The sequence below is a fragment of the Gigantopelta aegis genome, chromosome 7, assembly GCF_016097555.1.
Source record: "Gigantopelta aegis isolate Gae_Host chromosome 7, Gae_host_genome, whole genome shotgun sequence".
In the NCBI taxonomy this organism is placed as follows: domain Eukaryota; kingdom Metazoa; phylum Mollusca; class Gastropoda; order Neomphalida; family Peltospiridae; genus Gigantopelta; species Gigantopelta aegis.
The window spans coordinates 30,036,439-30,055,505 of NC_054705.1; the positions used below are offsets into that span (position 1 = coordinate 30,036,439).

The 19,067-nt window shown below is 41.3% G+C and overlaps 1 protein-coding gene across 4 annotated transcripts in view; it reads right to left on the reverse strand.

The window, feature by feature from the left end:
* Window positions 1–3,140: 3,140 nt before the first annotated feature.
* LOC121377535 (chitinase domain-containing protein 1-like) overlaps window positions 3,141–19,067 on the reverse strand; it is a 36,441-nt gene continuing 20,514 nt past the window's right edge. For all 4 annotated transcript variants that reach the window (XM_041505570.1, XM_041505572.1, XM_041505569.1 and 1 more), the window contains exons 8-12: window positions 18,796–18,888; window positions 18,321–18,419; window positions 16,667–16,816; window positions 5,073–5,150; window positions 3,141–4,023 (exon numbers count right to left, since the gene is read on the reverse strand). In XM_041505570.1, the coding sequence (XP_041361504.1) occupies window positions 3,894–4,023; window positions 5,073–5,150; window positions 16,667–16,816; window positions 18,321–18,419; window positions 18,796–18,888 (550 nt within the window). In that variant the 3' untranslated portion in view covers window positions 3,141–3,893. The remainder of the gene's footprint in view (window positions 4,024–5,072; window positions 5,151–16,666; window positions 16,817–18,320; window positions 18,420–18,795; window positions 18,889–19,067) is intronic.

Here is a 19,067-nt window from a genome sequence, read left to right on the forward strand (position 1 = left end):
CTGCTTTGTTTGACTGTGGCAGTTTCATCAATTGCCTTCAAAAAAGAAGATTTAACCTTTGTAATTTGATGGTACATTTACTTTGTAATGAAACCTTTTTTTATTTACACTGAAAAGTTTTTCTCAAAATTTTCTATTTAAGTTGGTATGGGTTTAAAACTAAATAATTAATGTTTTGATATGAAATTTTAATTTATTCATTATAAAGTTACAAGCCAATTCATTGGTTCCCTTTTGATGCAAACAAACTATAGCACATAACATTGGGCTGACACATTACAACAGCATGGTTCTAAAAACAAAAACGACCACACAAACGGATAAAAATAAACCTTTAATAACATTTCCAACAAGTTTAAACCCATAATAATATGAGTGAAGTTTTTAAAGCAAACATATTCAAAGCAAAATGACAAAGACAGAAGTCGCTAAAAACTAAAACTACCCTAACAACTATAATTCTTAAAGATGTGTGTAATTTGATGTCCGAGAAATAATTAAAAAGTTTAACAACACCCCTACAATTTTTAATCTGTCATCATATAGGCTACTCTTACAAAGATATATTTTACATACACTACCCCAAAGACATTAGCATGTTCTATGACCCTTGATAAAATCTCCTAAATTCAAGGGCCATAACTCTGTGACAAATGGGTAAATTGCCATGAAAGTTAATTTTCATTTCATTTCTATTTATTTTCATGCTTATATCCCATTAAGGTTCAAGTACACTGTCCTGGGCACACACCTCAGCTATCTCGGCTGTCTGTCCAGGACAGTGGTTAATTGTTAGTGGTTTCGAGAGAGAAGAGAGTGTAGTGGTCTTACACCTACTCATTGAATCGTTAAAACTCGCTCTGGATGGGAGCCGGTACCGGATTGCGAACCAGTTACCTACCAGTCTTATGTCCGATGGTTTAACCACAGTGCCACAGAGGCCGGTCTATGGCCCTTGATATAATCTCTTAAATTCAAGGGCCATAACTCTGTGAAAAAATGGGTAAATTGCCATGAAAGTTAAACTTGATCCGTAACAGTACGTGATATAGCTAGAAACCTAATTTCATCTCAATATCTTCAGGAACTGCAAAACAAACAAAAAACCTGGAATGTTTTTTTCAAAGTTCAAGGGCCATACCCCACCATGAAAGTCAAACTTGATCTGTAACAGACATGATAAAGCTATACACAAAATTTTAGCTCAGTATATAGTATTGAGAAAAAAATATCTGAAAAATTATATGTGGGACAGATGCATGAACAGACAGAAGGATGGATATGACACCAATAGTCCCCTCCAGTTGCATCAGTAGGGGACTAACCGTAATGGAAGGAAGGACATATTTTATTTAATGATACACTCAACACATTTTATTTACGATTATATGGCATCGGATATATGGTTAAGAACCACACAGATATTGAGGGAGGAAACCCGCTGTCACCACTTCATGGGCTACTCTTTTCGATTAGCAGCAAGGGATCTTTTATATGCACCATCCCATAGACAGGATAGTACATACCACAGCCTTTGATGTACCAGTCGTGATGCACTGGCTGGAGTGACAAATAACAGTAATGGAGCTTGCATGCATCCACAAAGGGGGCAGTCCTTGTGGAATGATGCAAGAAATTGCTCTTGTTCAGGGGTGCTCATGCAAAATAATTTCTGCTTGGGCGAAAAAATATCACCAATTTATTTTACCAAAAATGTCTGTGAATTTGAAACTGAGAGTAGTTGCTCTCCTACATAATTTTAGGAGAGAGGTTTACTGCTCACCACCAATTGTCCTACCATAAGCACTGATGGGGATTTGATCCTACAAGCACAGCACTTAGCTTTTAGACTACCAACTGAGCAAGATCCTGCCTTAAATGAACAGCATGGCCATTATACTGAAACTCGGTTAGTGATACTGAAACTCAGGACAAGATTCTTTTGTAGGCATAAGCGAACGGATTCTCATTTTTTTAGTCATATTGACTCCATCCCCTCCCCCCCCCACCCCCCACCATCTCCCTGTGTCGTATCCTGTGTCCTACGCTTATGTGTGTAGGACAAATTTTTGCAAGCCAAACAGGGGTAGTAAATATAGATGGTGATGTAAGGAATCATCACATTGTTCATAATGGGGAAGAGATAAGAAGTTCCTGCCAAGCGAAACCAGTTTAGCCCTTTATCTCATGCTAGCAGGTATATAAAAGTTTGTATTATAGAACATTTAGTGAAATATCTTAAAATATCAGTGAAATAAAAGTGTTATCAGTCACTCAGTGACGATAACATATTTTAGAGTGAAAATTTCACTATTTCATTCTAAAATTTTGCCACAAGTTATATAATAAATAGAAAATTTCATGTTTTTTGTCAAATATGATTTATATCTCATCGAGTGAAGTTTACAATCATATCACACTCATCATGCAAGCGCGACTCGTGAGATATGATTGCAAACTTCACTGGATGAGATATAAATCATATCTGATAAAAAACATGAACTATCTTCTATGTATTTGGCTTTATCTGCAAATGCTGTTTCATGAAAAATGTAATGTAAAATGTAGCAAGAGGCAGTGATAGGAATCAGTTAGAATTTCATCATCGATCATCGGTTATAATCATTTTGCACCAAACGATCAACTTTCGATCACACCAACTCAGTGTTTCTGCCAGAAAGACATTTTTGGGTATGGCGCTATGGAATTGAATGCAACCACAGTCAATAGGGGGGTATTGGGCGTCTCCCCCAGAAAGAAATGGATTAAGTTTAGGGTCAGGGTTAAGAAAATCATGCTGTAATGATAAGAATAATTAATTTTGTCAAAAGGTTAACTTAAAAAAAAACATCTGCAAAAATATTTGGGTATGGCACCATACCCATTTTACCCTCTGGCTGAAACCCTGCAAATGGAAGGAAGGAAATGTTTTATTTATCGATGCACTCAACACATTTTTATTTACGGTTATATGGTGTCAGACATATGGTTAAGAACCACACAGATATATAGAGATAGGAAACCTGCTGTCGCCACTTCATGGGCTACTCTTTTCGATTAGCAACAAGGGATCTTTTATATGCACCATCCCACAGACAGGATAGTACATACAACAGCCTTTGTTACACCAGTCGTGGTGCACTGGCTGGAATGAGAAATAGCGTAATGGGGCCACCGACGGGGATCGATCCTAAACTGACCACGCATCAAGTGAGTGCTTTACCACTGGGCTATGTCCCGCCCCGGACATAAGAAGGATTTGAATTACAAGGACCATGCACCTGTTGTCGTGTTCACTCTACAAATGGCTAATTTTACCTTTAATAACCATTTTAATATCTGTTTTCTTTAGGTACACATGAAAACAAATCCAAACCCAGCATATTTCCATTAATTCTATCCTTAAAAAACTGGAAGTACCATGACAGTTAACACTTCCTACACAATCGATTAGGGATTTAGATCACTGATCATCACATCGTAGAGCCAAACCGATAAATTTTCGATGATAATCGATCATTATAACATCACTAGCAAAAGGTCTTAATTTTAATATAGGCTAACAACCTGTTGACCAATTCCATTCATTAACACATTTCATGAAAATAACAATAAGTGTCCATGTATTATTTCACTCTGCATAATTTTTCTCTAAAACTAATACATTTCTAAACAGCAGTCCCTAATATTATAAAAATGTGTTATAGTCACAGATATAGTCACAGACATGCTCGAAACTCTAGTGGTGTATGAGCATGTTAAAAATATTGGACTTGACCTCAGTCACAGATATTTCAATTGTAACAGCAACTCCCAGACATAAAACCTTGCATTCCTTTCACAAAGAACAGAATATATGGAAAATGTTGAATGAAGTACAGCAAGAGAACCTATCAAAGTAAATCGTAGAAATAGTCCAGACCCTGGCCAACTTCCCAGATAGAAATGCCCGTACCAAGCTCCTGAGCTAATTTCAGTCGAAGATGAATCGATTGTAGTGATGGAAAGTAAATTTGGTGATTTCTGAAAAGATGAAAACAAAATGCCAATTAGAAGAAGAATACAATTGAAACATCATCACAATGATTACTGGTACCAGCAGACTCTATTATAAATCATCTATCATCCTAGGTACAAAAAGAAATGATGACAGAAACTTGTGAGAAATATAAAAAATGAAGGCAAGACTAAAGTCCCGAACTACATAGTTGACAACTACGATAAATTACTCTTCTACCTTTATTTAGAGTTAGATTTCCCCACATTTTGTCCTAACAGAAATCTTGAAAAAAAGAGAAAATTGCTGAATTTGGAGTAGTACTGCATAGCAAAGTCATTAGCAGCAACGAAGCAAATTTATTTATTTATCTGCATCGTTACGGAATTACCTTGATATCTTAGACATTGATCTACTACTATCCGGGTCAATAAACCTACCAATTGAAGAAAACAATTTAATTTTTAACGCAGTACATAAATATATAGCTGAAAGTAAGAGATTCGAGTTGAACTAACTTATTATTCTCATCTTACTGCCCCATATAAGGTTATCTCCAACAATAGGATCGTTACTATCATATTTTTTCTCGACTATCCCATTTCTATTCCATCTACTCTCTACCTTATATTACTATATATTAAAAAATATTAATTATGTTAAATATTTTATGCCATTGGACATTATTATTATGCTTTAGATATATATGATTATGAATATTGTCTGATAGCATTTATATAGGCTCTGCCTGTTGTGCAATCCTTTTGATTCTTTTTTGATCAATAAAATATCTAAAAACAAACAAAGAAGCTAAAAGTAAAATTGGTGAAATAACTTAAACATTTTTTTTTTTTTTGTAAATACTTTCAGTTTGATTTGACCAAAGAAGAAAAGTCAGTGTTTTGGAAATAACAAAAAAGAGAGTATTATTTTTGTGTACAATTTAGAAAACAATCGCCTCAGAAATAAATAACTTGTAGTAAATTCCATAGTATGAAAAAATGCGTTCCCTGTGGGAGAGACTATAGGTTCTTGCCTCGTGAACATGACAATAATTGCGGCTGTGATAACTCACTTAAATTCTGCTATATGTTCTGCTGCTTCGGCATCCCATCGTATCTTGGGTTTGTTCGACTTCACAATACTGACAAATCTAGAGAGAAGAACATTATAAATCAAGGAAAGATATATTTGTTAAGTTTTTCTGCCAGAATGTTTTTGGGGGGTATGGTGCTAATGAATTGAATGCAACCACAGTCAACAGGGGGTATGGGACCTCCCCCCGAAAGAAAATGGGTTCAAGTTTAGGGTTAGGGTTAAGAAAATGATAAGAGTAATTAATTTTGTCAAAAACAAAAAATACATGTAATTTCCAAAACATCTGGGTATGGCGCCATACCCATTTTACCCTCTGGCAGAAACCCTGTAGTGTTTATCGACACTTCAGAAAATGGTTTAACCTACAGCTACATGTACATGTATTTGGTACATCACACTGGAGAAAACTTGGGGTGTTTTCTCTTTTATAGATACATTACCTGTCCTCAAACAAGTGCACCTCCCCCTCACGCAAGTGGTCTGGTCCGAACATCCCAACAGCCAATGGGATGGCCTAAATTCTTCTACTGCATACTGCTCTCTAGTTCCGGTCACATGACTGTAACTTCCTTCTTTTTCCCTGAGCGCATCGCACGGAGAACAGGAAGCGGGGAGGCCCGGGCGGGATGAATCTTGAGGACAGGTAATGTATCTATAAAAGAGAAAACACCCCAAGTTTTCTCCATTTCTATAGACATTACCTGTCCTCAAACAAGTGCAGCATTCAACAGATGGTGGTGGGTGCCGAGATCCGTAGATGCTTGTGATAACTCCCCAACCGGAAAGAGGCTGACTAGTGGAAGAATAAGGCCAACCTTGGTAAGCTCTCCTCCTAGGGATGCCCGTCACAGACCAATGCAGGTGGCATCCGTCAGCAGTGGCAGGTACGGCTCCCAGAACAGGGACCAGGAGGCGGCTGCCACATCTCATGCTGGTTCTGACAGGGTGGGAAGTCGTAGCCACCAGGGATGCAGGTGTTAGGTAACCCTCACGTATTGAAGTGTTATAGTTTTTCAATAACAAGCGACAACCTAATGAGGTGCATCCGTCAGAACATTGAACAGAACAAGCCCCCCGAGTGTTTTCTGTCTAGTACACCAAAGAACTGTTAGTTCAATAACGACAACAAATAACCACATGCAGTGCAGGGTAAAGGTTATCGAGACAAAAGTTCCGGCACCAGTGCGTGAACTGTGCAAAAGAACAAAAGTCTAAGCAATCCTCACCTGTCGATTCGATGGACATCTCGGTATGCAGCCCAGAATCAGACAGACATCAACGGCGACGAGGACGGCTTGTATTCAACAGAGTCTGTGCAGCAACAACCGGACCCAGATGATGGAACCCCTCAACGTCTTCTGTGGAGACATCCCTCAGATAATAGTTGGCGAAGATGGAGTCCGTAGCCCAGAAACAGCCAGTGATGATGTGCTGAATGGATGTGTTGCAGTGCAGAGACATCGTGGCAGCCAAGGCACGGAGTTCATGCGGATTGGAAGCAGACGGAGCAGGTAAACCCTCCTTCTGATAGGCGGTCAGGATAGAAGACCGGATCCAGGTGGCCACCGTGTTCTTGGTAATATCCCTCAACCGACTCTGGTTACAGGAGAGGAAAAGTCTTTTGCGATGTTGTCGAAAAGATCTGGTCCTCTCGATGTACTGGTGCAGGGCTCTAACAGGGCACAACGCCAAGTCCTCAACGTCCGCCGGACCAACGATAGAGGAGAGGGCCTGCACAACATACGAGCGAGGCGCTTGGTCTGGTAACTGATTCTTTGTAACAAAGTTCATGAGTAACCCCAAGTTGACTGCACGCCGATCTCGGTGAAAACGTACCAAGTCTACATCAAGAGCATGAAGTTCTGAGACACGGGCAGCCGTGGCGAAACCGAGTAAAAACACCGTCTTCCGCGTCAAATCTTGCAGGGAAGAGGATTCGATCGGCTCATAAGGTGCGGTCGATAACGCTCGTAACACCAGATTCAGGTCCCATCTTGGTGGCCGAAACCGGTGTACTTGATCTTCAAGGCGAAACCCTTTGATCATCTTATGGATCTCAGGAATACCCGATAACTTCGTTCCAGTAGTGACATCACGAACAGTAGCGATGACCGAAACGTACCCAGTGATGGCAGACCCCTTCAATCGTAAAGTGGTCCGCAGATACAGCAAAAAATCAGCAAGACGAGGTATCTGGATCGTCTGAGGTTTGAGTTTTTGCCGGACACACCATCGGTGAAAGCAAAGCCATCTGACGTTGTAAGCCGCAGTAGTAGATGATCTGTGCGCTTTCAAAATGGCCGCTGTAGACTGTGAAGAAAAACCTTTCTTCCTCAAACTCTTGGAGATAAAGTCCACGCGTGCAGTTGGAACAACTGCGGACGTGGATGGTATAGTCTTGACGTGGGATGCAGCAACAGATGATCCCAGTCTGGCAGCGGTAAAAGGATGTGGATCGGCAAGACGTATTAGATCTGAATACCACATCCTGGATGGCCACATCGGAGCAATGAGTAACAAGCGACAATGGTACAGCTAAAACCTCTGCAGCACCCTTGGAAGGAGGATTGGTGGAGGAAAAGCGTACGCGTCCATCTGTTCCCAGCTGATGGCCAATGCGTCGAGATCCAGAGCTTCGGGATCCGGCACCGGAGACACGTAAACCCTCAGCTGATGGTTGAATCGTGTGGCGAAAAGATCGATGTTTGGTGTCCAAAGTCTGTCGCACACCCATCGAAACGCTTCCGGATGGAGCATCCACTCCGTCGGCTGTGGAGACGACGGCCGGGACAATGTGTCGGCTAGTACATTGGAAACCCCTGGAATATGACGAGCCCGAAGTTGCAATGGAATTTCGTCGACCAGCTTGTAGAGACGATAAGTCAACTGCAGCAGACTGCTGGAGTGAGTTCCGCCCTGACGATTGATGTAAGCCGCCGCGGTAGTACTGTCTGTGGCCACCATGAGAGAGGCTTCCGTCAACATCTGTCGCCAATGAAGGATAGCGTAGTAGACTGCCAACAACTCTAGCAGGTTGATGTGGAGTCCGAGTTCGCCGGGAGACCACAGCCCTGAAGTAGTCTGGTTGCTTAGATGGGTTCCCCAACCTTCCAGTGACGCGTCGACGAACAGGTGATGAGTGGCTATGAAGGCCCGCATAGAGACACCTTCTAAGACGTTCGATCGGAGCTGCCACCACTGCAGGCTGGAGCGTAGATCGTCCGGGAGTGAGATGATCAAGTCCGGATTGTTGAAACGAACAAACGGGTTGAGAAACATCTGCAAGCGCCGCAACTGGAGACGACCTCTGAGTGTCAAATCCTGGGCGGAAGTGAGGAGACCCAGGAGAGACTGCCAACCGCGGAAGGTCATTGGAGCGGTGAGGGCTATGGCAATCATGGTCTGGATCTTCTCCCAACGGTCTAAAGGAACTTGAACGAGGCCCAGGTCGGGTCGAAGCCAAGCGCCTATGAACTGTAGAGACTGCGTGGGAGCCAGTCGAGATTTCTCGATGTTGATAATCCAACCCAGCTGCTTGAGAAAGTCCATGATGAAGGCAACATGTGCAGTCAGCCCTGTCTTGCTGTGACACCTCATCAGGCAATCGTCGAGGTACGGGTAAAAGGATATACCTCTGCGATGCAGGAAGCGGGACATCGGAGTCGTGATTCTGGTGAACAGCCATGGCGCTATGGATATCCCAAAGGGCAGGACTGTCCATTCGTAATGCCGACCCTGTAGCACGAACCGCAGGTAGTGATGAAAATCGGCATGCATCGGAACGTGCAGGTAGGCGTCCTTGAGATCTAGCGAGGCAAGCCAATCCCCCGGTCTGATCATGGCTATGACATCTTGCAACGTTAACATCTTGAAGGTCGGAGGAGGAGACAGGTAGTGGTCGTTGAAAACCGCCAAGTTGTGGATCATTCACAGCTCCGGAGAATCTTTCTTCGGTACGAGAAAGATGTCCGAGTAAAAGCCGGGTGTTAAGTGTGCTTCCGAAATGCTGCGAACGGCTCCCTTCTCCACCAGCTTGTTGACGGACTCCTGTAGAACCTTGACTTGCGCGGCGGAATGCCGCGGTTCTCGAGGTGAAGTGGTCAATGGAGGGATGGCAGACAATTGCAGACGATACCCTGTCTTCAAGATCAACGTGACAAACGGATCTTGGCAAAGTGTCTGCCAGTTTCGCCAATAACGGCGAAGTCGACTTCCGACCATGGATCTTCCAACCGGTGTGGTACACACCGGAAGCGTCAAAACCGAATCGTTGTTCTGGTTCAAAATCAGAGGCGGGCGTAGGTTGAAGCAATCTGAGCAGTCTACAATCTGTTGGCTGGCGTCAACGTCGACCAGGCTTCCCCTGGGTCCGAGCTGGAGGACCGGATGGTCGTCTGACCGGAAACCATCGAGAAGGTTGACCTCGAAAGGAACCTTTCCAGCGCTTAGATGGTGGTTGTGGAGTGGATGTAGACTTTCGCTTCGTGGATTCCAACATCGAAATAAGTTGCAACGCTTTGACAGTTGCTGTCGACTGTTGGTCCTTATCATTGGCCTTCACCACATCAGAAACCTTGCCTGCAAACAGCTTCGTTGCGGACCACGGTTGAGCTAACAGCTCCTTCTTATGTGGAAATCCAAAGTGGACTTTTTCAGATAAGCCTGGCGACGGTATTGCATCAACATCGAGGATCGAAGTCACCGAAGACGTCAGGAAAGCTAGCATCTGCGCCGATTGCTGAAACAGCGCGTAGCACCGTGCATCTTTTGCCTGGGTGGCCATCGCAGCAAGGAAAACGTCCAAGTAAGATAACACAAACAAGCAACGTCTCTGGGCAGTATCCATGGCTTGTACTTGTTTGTCCGTCAAATCCACGGTTGACGACTTCCCAAGACGGTGAACATCTTCATCCAAAGACGGAGCTCCATCTGTAAAGGGCATGTCAAACACAGGATACATACGGTGACCCCAAGACGGGAAGGCAACGAAGGACGCTGTGTCTTTAAAGGTGCGGTCTAAATCTGTCGCCACCTCGGATACGAGTGTACCGGCTGCCAAGGAACGGATCACCACATCTTCCGGAGGGACATCAGTCGCTATCATTGGTGTCGGTCCCTTCTTGGACGGCGTTGGTGGATGTGGCAAGGACGGCAACATGTCATAGACGGCCGCCAAGCAATCCCTCATAGTCATATGGTCAGGAGAGTCAGGCTCATCAATGATGGAAACCGCTGTAGGCGCTGCATCTCCAAAGTCTCGAAGCACTCGAGCACAGGCTAATCGATCCGCCGAAACAGAAGCCACTGGTGAACCGGACCGTGGACGGTCCCGTCGAGAACCCTCGGAAGCCTCAATAGAAGGTCTGCGCTGCCGATCCACGGAACCCGTAGGGAGCTGTGCAGGTCGTGGGGAACGGCTATGGTCCCGGCTCCGCTGCGCCGAAGATGACTTCCCTGCTGAAGATCGGTGATCCTTGGAGGCCGTGGAACGTCTAACTGATTGAGTCGGCTTGTCAGAGGGCTGCGTAGGAACCGCAGGCCTGTCATCTGAAGTCTTGCATCCTGGAGCCGCACCCCCCGAAGAGGGGACTGGAACCGGACCTGACCCCAAACCCGCCGGTTCTGGTAAGGCCGCCATCGACGCCATGGTCTCTTTCAGCATAGTGGGTAGCATCGAACGTAATACTTCTGCTACGGAGTCCGCAATTGACGGCGAAGATTCCACTTTCTTGGCTCTCGCCGACACCACCTTCAAGTAGCAAACTCGACAGTAGACAGGCCCGAACACAGGTCGCATCTCGAAGAGAGGCTACACGGAACACGGCAACCCGGACATAAATCATGAGGGTCGCCGCCTGCAGTGAACTTCTTACAGCGTAAACACGCTCGTACCTGTCGCTGAACATTAACATCCGACATGATAATAAGTTTTCAATCTGTGAAAGAGAAAGAAAAAGAATCCATGACACAAACACAAAGCCGGTCAACAAAGACGCCATTTTGCAAATGGCGTCTGACACGACAACTGGCAATATAACAACATTTCATGTAATTAACACTTGGCAAGTCAAGCGAAATACGCGAAAAACATACGAAAGCTAACGAAAATTATGGTGAAAAACATTTCACCCAAACACAAAGCCAGTCAACACAGACGCCATTTTGCAAATGGCGTCCGACACGACAACCGGCAATATAAACAACATTTCATGTAATTAAACGCTTGGAAAGTCAAGCGAAATACGCGAAAAGAACATACGAAAGCTAACGAAAACGAAGGTGAAAAACATTTCACCCAAACACGAGTACAAAACCAAAGGTCTTATAAAAAAGTTGACTCCAAACAGAGCCAAGCAAAAGGACGTCCAGACCCTTTAGCGAAGAGAAAAAGAAGGAAGTTACAGTCATGTGACCGGAACTAGAGAGCAGTATGCAGTAGAAGAATTTAGGCCATCCCATTGGCTGTTGGGATGTTCGGACCAGACCACTTGCGTGGGGGGGAGGTGCACTTGTTTGAGGACAGGTAATGTCTATAGAAAATGGTTATTTCTACATTTAAAACACAACAGATAACCACTACTGCCATCGGGTGTGTGTTCAGAGGGTGTTTTTGGGATCGAAACCCTGCTCCGCTCCACAGAAATTTTTATTTTTTCAATTTATTTTCCAAGGGAGCATGACCTACCCTCCCCCCCCTATTTTCTTGCCAGTCCAGACCACCCTGCACATGCATCTGGCCACACAGGCTACTCCAACTGATAAGGCAGCAAGGTATCTTTTAAGTGCACTTTCTCATAGGCAGGACAGCATAAACCACAGCCTGTGATGTATCAGTTAACAGGCTTCAGTGATGTCATCGTTAAGCCATCAAACATAAGACTGGTAGGTACAGGGTTCGAAGCCCGGTACTGGCTCCCACCCAGAGTGAGTTTTAATGACTCAGTTGGTAGGTGTAAGACCACTATACACCCTCTTCTCTCTCACTAACCGCTAACAACAAACCCACTGTCCTGGACAGACAGTCCAGATAACTGAGGTGTGTGTGCCCAGAACAGCGTGCTTGAACCATAATTGGATATAAGCACAAAAATAATTAAATAATAAAATAATAATAATAATAATAATAAAGATATCAGTTGTGGGGCACTGTTTTAGGCTGGGGAAAACCCAGTTAACTCAGCAGGAGCGATCCTGTGACCCATTGACACTGTTTTAGGCTGGGGAAAACCCAGTTCACTGAGCATGAACGATCTTGTGACCCATTGACACTGTTTTAGGCTGGGGAAAACCCAGTTAACTGAGCACGAGCAATCCTGTGACCCATCGACACTGTTTTAGGCTGGGGAAAACCCAGTTAACTCAGCAGGAGCGATCCTGTGACCCATTGACACTGTTTTAGGCTGGGGAAAACCCAGTTCACTGAGCACGAACGATCTTGTGACCCATTGACACTGTTTTAGGCTGGGGAAAACCCAGTTAACTGAGCACGAGCAATCCTGTGACCCATCGACACTGTTTTAGGCTGGGGAAAACCCAGTTAACTCAGCAGGGGCGATCCTGTGACCCATTGACACTGTTTTAGGCTGGGGAAAACTCAGTTCACTGAGCATGAACGATCCTGTGACCCATCGACACTGTTTTAGGCTGGGGAAAACCCAGTTAACTGAGCATGAGCGATCCTGTGACCCATCGACACTGTTTTAGGCTGGGGAAAACCCAGTTAACTGAGCGTAAGCAATCCTGTGACCTTTCACAACTCTGCCTTGAACGTGTTATATGCTTATGTCTGCAGCCTCTCTCAAGAGATACTCAAATCCTAAACTATATCCTATTTGTGTCGTGGTCAAAATTTCGTCCTTGGGACTCAGCAAGCCTCGTACCAGGTAGAAATTTCCAACACCTATGACTGCATGTGATGGAGTCTTACATTACTTTAATTGTATAATGTAAAGAAAGGTCCTTCGACTATATCTGTTGACCAATCCCATCTGTTAATGCATAAAGAGAAATAAATATTGTCTCGACTACATCTGTTGACCAATCCCATCTGTTAATGCATAAAGAGAAATAAATATTGTCTCGACTACACCTGTTGACCAATCCCATCTGTTAATGCATAAAGAGAAATAAATATTGTCTCGACTACATCTGTTGACCAATCCCATCTGTTAATGCATAAAGAGAAATAAATATTGTCTCGACTACATCTGTTGACCAATCCCATCTGTTAATGCATAAAGAGAAATAAATATTGTCTCGACTACACCTGTTGACCAATCCCATCTGTTAATGCATAAAGAGAAATAAATATTGTCTCGACTACACCTGTTGACCAATCCCATCTGTTAATGCATAAAGAGAAATAAATATTGTCTCGACTACACCTGTTGACCAATCCCATCTGTTAATGCATAAAGAGAAATAAATATTGTCTCGACTACACCTGTTGACCAATCCCATCTGTTAATGCATAAAGAGAAATAAATATTGTCTCGACTACATCTGTTGACCAATCCCATCTGTTAATGCATAAAGAGAAATAAATATTGTCTCGACTACATCTGTTGACCAATCCCATCTGTTAATGCATAAAGAGAAATAAATATTGTCTCGACTACATCTGTTGACCAATCCCATCTGTTAATGCATAAAGAGAAATAAATATTGTCTCGACTACATCTGTTGACCAATCCCATCTGTTAATGCATAAAGAGAAATAAATATTGTCTCGACTACATCTGTTGACCAATCCCATCTGTTAATGCATAAAGAGAAATAAATATTGTCTCGACTACATCTGTTGACCAATGCCATCTGTTAATGCATAAAGAGAAATAAATATTGTCTCGACTACATCTGTTGACCAATGCCATCTGTTAATGCATAAAGAGAAATAAATATTGTCTCGACTACATCTGTTGACCAATGCCATCTGTTAATGCATAAAGAGAAATAAATATTGTCTCGACTACATCTGTTGACCAATGCCATCTGTTAATGCATAAAGAGAAATAAATATTGTCTCGACTACACCTGTTGACCAATCCCATCTGTTAATGCATAAAGAGAAATAAATATTGTCTCGACTACATCTGTTGACCAATCCCATCTGTTAATGCATAAAGAGAAATAAATATTGTCTCGACTACACCTGTTGACCAATCCCATCTGTTAATGCATAAAGAGAAATAAATATTGTCTCGACTACATCTGTTGACCAATGCCATCTGTTGATATATAAAGAGAAATAAATATTGTTTCGACTATACCTGTTGACCAATGCCATCTGTTGATATATAAAGAGAAATAAATATTGTTTCGACTAAACCTGTTGACCAATCCCATCTGTTGATATATAAAGAGAAATAAATATTGTTTCGACTAAACCTGTTGACCAATCCCATCTGTTAATATATAAACAGAAATATAGTTTTGACTACATCTGTTGACCAATCCCATCTGTTGATATATAGAGAAATATTGTTTCGACTACACCTGTTGACCAATCCCATCTGTTGATATATAAAAAGAAATAAATATTGTTTCGACTATACCTGTTGACCAATACCATCTGTTGATATATAAAAAGAAATAAATATTGTTTCGACTATACCTGTTGACCAATACCATCTGTTGATATATAAACAGAAATATTGTTTTGACTACTGTAGAACGGGTATTATTCGCAAATGTGTAATTTTCGCATTTTTCGCGTTTTTAATTTAGCCGCAAAAATTACTCACTCAAATAATAAAATCCATTAGAACAAAAAACAAAAAAACACAAACAGTTTAGCAATTTTGGCATGCTGTTCTGCATCATACAGTCTATATTCACCGTGTTTTTGTTTATGATTTGTAGAAGTGTTTAATTTATCAACGGCATCATTGGCGGACCTGTGTCGATTGAACTTCTTTGATTGTTAAACACGTTGAAGGGTCAGGTAAACCAACAGTTTCAGGTTTGTCAGCGCTTTTTTTAACCACTGCAAAATTGAACCTGCCACATCGCTGTTTTTGTGAAGAATGATACATGTAGTTGATTTTTGGAACAGACATTCTTACTGGTATTGTTAAGCTGTGAATGAACATTTAGAAATTAGTATAATGAGCCATTTTTAATTGGCCAATCAAAATAAGGGACACAAATGGTTTTGTAAACTTCCGGAAAAACGTCACCAAGAGACAAAAACAAAAGAGGTAAGACGTTTTTAACAACCGGTGTTTAAACATTAAAACAAGATTACTAGTACAAGTGTTTGTCTTTATTTCACACTTTCTGGAGAGTTGATTGAACCACATCCTGGATTAATTTCATTAATTGTACACACAGTGTGGTCACCGCTGGACATGTGGCTGCAGCACTTAGCGGAGTCGCTCAGAAAGGGATAATATTACGTATACCTCTGTTGACCACTCTAGTGTCGATTTAATGTTATGTACCAAAGTATAGTTTTGTACGTGTTAGTAATTTAAAAAACAAACAAACAAAAAAGAAAAAAGAAAAAACATGACACCGCGGAAATTAAAAACCGCGAACTGCCTGCATTTTTGATATTGTGAAAATTTACTGCCGCGAATAATACCCGTTTTACAGTATATCTGTTGACCAATCCCATCTGTTGATATATAAAGAGAAATAAATATTGTTTCGACTACACCTGTTGACCAATCCCATGTTAATATATAAACAGAAATAAATATTGTTTAGACTACACCTGTTGACCAATCCCATCTGTTAATACATGTATATATATAAACAGAAATAAATATTGTTTCGAGTATAGCTGTTGACCAATCCCATCTGTTAATACATGTATATATAAAGAGAAATAAATATTGTTTCGAGTATAGCTGTTGACCAATCCCATCTGTTAATACATGTATATAAAGAGAAATAAATATTGTTTAGACTACACCTGTTGACCAATCCCATCTGTTAATACATGTATATATAAAGAGAAATAAATATTGTTTCGAGTATAGCTGTTGACCAATCCCATCTGTTAATACATGTATATATAAAGAGAAATAAATATTGTTTCGAGTATAGCTGTTGACCAATCCCATCTGTTAATACATATATATAAAGAGAAATAAATATTGTTTCGAGTATAGCTGTTGACCAATCCCATCTGTTAATACATGTATATATAAACAGAAATAAATATTGTTTCGAGTATAGCTGTTGACCAATCCCATCTGTTAATACATGTACAGTGAAACTTCTCTAAACCGGACACCCACGAAACCAAATAAAAAGTCTGTTTTTAACCGTTTATAGAGGTTCTCTTCTGCACAGATATTTAAAAAGGGACTATGAAAAATGTCCGCTTTTGAGGGAATCCGGTTTACAGAGATTTCACTGTATATATATAGAGGATACTCCCCGAGTATCTTGTGATATCATAATTTATCAGCACGAGTTGATAAAAGTATGAAATCCGAGGCTTGCCGGAGATATTGCAGGAGATATCGCAAATTATAGTGCCAGCGATATCTCTTACAAAAGCCTTTAATGGATGATAGATATATATATATATAAAGAGAAATAAATATTGTTTCGACTTACTCGTGACCCAGGATAGGGCCACCTGCTCCAGGTCCATACTTCATCCCGTAGAAGTTGAGTCCTAGTAATATCTTTGATCGGTATGTCGGCTTCGGTGCGAGAATCTCCACGCAGTTTCTCATCCACATAATAGGACTGTTAGGACCTTGTCTAAAACACAGTGACATCAAGTATACATAATAAGACTGTTAGGACCTTGTCTGAAACACAGTGACATCAAGTATACATAATAGGACTGTTAGGACCTTGTCTGAAATACAGTGACATCAAGTATACATAATAGGACTGTTAGGACCTTGTCTGAAACACAGTGACATCAAGTATACATAATAGGACTGTTAGGACCTTGTCTGAAACACAGTGACATCAAGTATACATAATAGGACTGTTAGGACCTTGTCTAAAACACACTGACATCAAGGAAACATAATAGGACTGTTAGGACCTTGTCTAAAACACACCCTGTCCCGAGTCAGACCCCCGATCCTATCGGAGGCCGGACTCGGGATAGGCGTGTTCGAAACCCTAGTGGTATATGGACACGTTAAACAAGTTACTAAGCTAAGCTAAAACACAGTGACATCAAGTATACATAATAGGACTGTTAGGACCTTGTCTGAAACACAGTGACATCAAGTATACATAATAGGACTGTTAGGACCTTGTCTGAAACACAGTGACATCAAGTAAACATAATAGGACTGTTAGGACCTTGTCTGAAACACAGTGACATCAAGTATACATAATAGGACTGTTAGGACCTTGTCTGAAACACAGTGACATCAAGTATACATAATAGGACTGTTAGGACCTTGTCTGAAACACAGTGACATCAAGTAAACATAATAGGACTGTTAGGACTTTGTCTAAAACACAGTGACATCAAGTAAACATAATAATTCATCGAGACAGGGCAGGATTTAGCTCAGTCGCAAGATCGAACCACCTCGGTGGATCCATTCAACTGATTGTTTTTTTTTCTCATTCTAACCAATGCACCACAACTGGTCAAAGGCCGTGGTATGTGTACTCCTGTCTGTAGGAAAATGCATATAAAAAATCCCTTGTTTCTAATGATATAATGTAGCAGATTTCCTTATAAGACTAAATGTCAAAAAGAAGGAAGGAGATGTTTTATTTAACGATGCACTCAACACATTTTATTTATGGTTATATGGCATCAGACATATGGTTAAGGACCACACAGATATTGAGGGAGGAAACCCGCTGTCGCCACTTCATAGGCTACTCTTTTCGATTAGCAGCAAGGGATCTTTTATATGCACCATCCCATAGACAGGCTAGCATATACCACGGCCTTTGATATACCAGTTGTGGTCCACTGGCTGGAGCGAGAAATAGCTCAATGGGCCCACTGACGGGGATCGATTCCAAACAGACCACGCACCAAGCGAGTGCTTTACCACTGAGCTACATCTCGTCCCATATGTCAAAAATGCCAAATGTTTGCCATTCAATAGCCGATGATTAATAAATCAATGTGCTCTAGTGGTGTCGTTAAACAAAACAAACTTTAACTTGCATTTAGACATTAAGTATGGATAAAAAAAACAAAAAACAAATTAAAACCCCCAAAACACATTTAAATAATAAATACAACTTCTTTAATTAACAATTTAAAAGCCACACTCACCTGTCCTGGTTTGAATAGTCGTACGTCATCAAACTAAATGCGTCGACAACTGGAGCCAACAAGTCAAACTCTTTCTTGGTAAACATGCCAACAGCGTTTCTGACAACAACAAATTAAGACAAACAATTGCACTTTCAGCAAACCAGTCACTGAATTTCGGAATCAACTACACACTTACAGGCCCTACAAGACATTTAAATAAGAGAGGTTTCCAGTTTCACCTACGGTAACAAAAGCTTAAATTTAATATATCATTTTAGGTACATAATAAAAATTGAATTATTTATACATTTAATTTATTAAAATATTCCTTCTTTTCTCAACCAAGTATCAAAATAACCATGGTGTTAGACATCAAATAGCAATATTTAAAATGTACTGAGGTGTTGTTAAAAAAAACAAATCTGTTTCTTTTAAAGATGTCTACCATCAACAACATTTAATGAACATTAAAAGAATTGATGCTGTTTCTTACCCGCTATAAACTGGTGGAGGAATCACTAAAATAAAGGTTTTCTTTTCTTTGCGGAAAGAGTTTGCCATGTGTGTTAAGAAATGTACCAATTCACTGAAAATAAAAAAACAAAATCAGCAGAGATATACAATTTTGAGTGTGTCGGTGTGTGTGTGTGCACGCGTTTGTGTGTGTGTGTGTGTCGGTGTGTGTGTGTGTGTATGTGGTCTTTGTGTGTGTGTGTGTGAGTGGTCTTTGTGTGTGTGTGTCGGTGTGTGTATGTGTGTGTCGGT